The sequence below is a fragment of the Pundamilia nyererei genome, unplaced genomic scaffold (assembly GCF_000239375.1).
Source record: "Pundamilia nyererei isolate P.nyererei 1_Seehausen unplaced genomic scaffold, PunNye1.0 scaffold00322, whole genome shotgun sequence".
In the NCBI taxonomy this organism is placed as follows: domain Eukaryota; kingdom Metazoa; phylum Chordata; class Actinopteri; order Cichliformes; family Cichlidae; genus Pundamilia; species Pundamilia nyererei.
This window is the reverse complement of record NW_005187723.1, coordinates 84480-86666: the sequence shown is the minus strand read 5'-3', so window position 1 is coordinate 86666 and position 2187 is coordinate 84480. Positions and strand designations below refer to the sequence as shown.

Here is a 2187-nt window from a genome sequence, read left to right as displayed (position 1 = left end):
GATCTGATTAGTCGACTATCAGAATAATCGTTTGTGGCAGCCCTAGTCTTCAGAGAATAAGAGATTCAGAGATTCTCATTGCTACAGTGCTGGACAGGACATACAAAAAAAAGTATTCATAACCCTGGAACTTCTCCACAGTTTGTCATGTTGAACCACAAACTTAAATTTATTTTACTGGGATTTTATAGACTTGGTTTCTTTCAACAGTGGCTTTTTTTCTTGCACCCAACATTTTTCTTTCTTTCCTATATTTATTTTTATTTTATTGTATTTTTTTAATGATTTATGGTTATTTGTTTATGTCACTGGTCAGGCTCCATAGCGTACTTTTTTTATTTTTTATTTTTTTTCTTGCTCACTTTTATGAGTCCTCATAATAAAGAGTTTTTTCTTTTTTGCTACTGATGGTGTCTACCAGAGCATTGTTTTGTGTTTCCAGTAGGATAACTGTTTTGTAATTGGGAGTCCTCTGCCCATCTTTGGTTTTAAATGAATTAAGGCATTTATTTGGAAGTGTTTGGTGCTATGAGTTGTTATGAGCACGGTATGCTCTGCTCCTCCTCCCCTTTCATACTTACACTGTGACAGCCAGCGACTGAAGAAAATCTAGCGCATCCATAAATGATTACAAAATTGCCAAAATGACACAGAGATAAATAGAGATTAACAAATACATAAAATATTTTGTTAAATTGTTTTTCTTCTTTACTGTCACCCTTCACCTCTCTTATACAATAGCAGAACAACAGTGGTATTACAAAATAACATGAGAATGTAACAAAAGGCCTCACACTTCTAAACTTGTTGTTCATTTTTAATATACTACAAGGAATTTCAATCCTCTGAGCACTCTTTAAGCTTCTGATTCCTTTGTGTTTATTGCTTCTGTTTTTTTATGTGTGCTTTTTTTTTTTTTTGTATCCAGGCAATGTCTCTGCTGCTTCAAGGAGTACAAGCATTTGGAGGTTTTTAACCAGCTAGTCTACGCCCTCATCAACCTGGTCATTGCTCAGATCAGCAGCCTGAGAGAGAGACTCTTCAGCGTTGAGGACCACACTCACAAAAGAGGCGTATCTGGGGCAGAGGGGGCGGGGTCTGAATGGAGTGGAGGTGAGACCGCACCTGTCACCCTCCCCCAGCCACACTCACCTGGTGAAGACGAGCCTGTGAATGTGGAAAGAGACTCGGCTGAAGAGGATGCTGATACGCCAGACCTAAACCAGAACAAGCCCCAGACCCAGGATCAGGGCCAGAACCAGTCTGCTGAATCTCAAGTAGATGTTCTTGGATCTGGGGATGCCAGCATTGAATCCAGGAGTGGGGACGATGTGGCATGTGGCATTGAAAGTAACCAGGACAGTCAAGATCCCTTCAGCTCCTGGAGCACGGAGGAGAGGGAGAAACTGTTGCTATGTGCAGCCAAGATCTTCCAGATCCAGTTCCCCCTCTACACAGCTTACAAACACAACACACATCCCACCATAGAGGTGAGGAGTCTTGGATAACACACCTGACACATCACCACACCCACAGTGGTCAAGGTTTCCTCTTTCTCTACTGTAGACTATGTTTAGTTATTGGCTGACACATTTAGCAAATACCTCCTGGCTTCATCACCACATTAAATGTGGCCGTTCAGTCATACCATATCTATTTATGCAGTTTACATGGTTTTGCTCTCAAGAATGTGTTTTGCCCAGTTTTTTCTTCTTCTTAGATTATGTGAGATTATATGATGTACACAGATGCATTGTCTTTTCTCTGATAGCAGTGCCAAAACACATTCTTCTCTTTAAGCACCTTAAAAAATGCTTTGATTGTGACAAGTGTGGGCTGTGACTAAGAAACTTGTATTTACTGATCTTCTACATTTTAGGTTAAAACTCATTTTGGTCTTACACTTTTTTTTTTTTTAAATTTCAGGACATATCGGCTCATGAAAGCAACATCCTCGGCTCCTTCTGTGACATGAATGTAAGAAATACACTTTATCCTTATTGCACTGAACCAAACGTTTTCATAGGTTTTTCTTTTTTTTTTTTTAAATTGGTTACAAGTTGTTTCCTGTTAATTAACTGGATCCTCCCACAGGGGGGAAATGATCAGACTTACAAGCTGTTCTGACAGCTGTTATCCTCAAAATGGTTAAATTGTACTTGGTTTTCTCATGCTGTCTTGTTCTTG

At 39.5% G+C, this 2187-nt stretch overlaps 1 protein-coding gene across 2 annotated transcripts in view; it reads left to right on the top strand.

Annotated features, from left to right (window-relative positions):
* Positions 1 to 2187, top strand: part of usp34 (ubiquitin specific peptidase 34) — a 58984-nt gene that overhangs the window by 16538 nt on the left and 40259 nt on the right. For both annotated transcript variants that reach the window (XM_013915552.1, XM_013915551.1), the window contains exons 3-4: positions 929 to 1490; positions 1927 to 1977. In XM_013915552.1, the coding sequence (XP_013771006.1) occupies positions 929 to 1490; positions 1927 to 1977 (613 nt within the window). The remainder of the gene's footprint in view (positions 1 to 928; positions 1491 to 1926; positions 1978 to 2187) is intronic.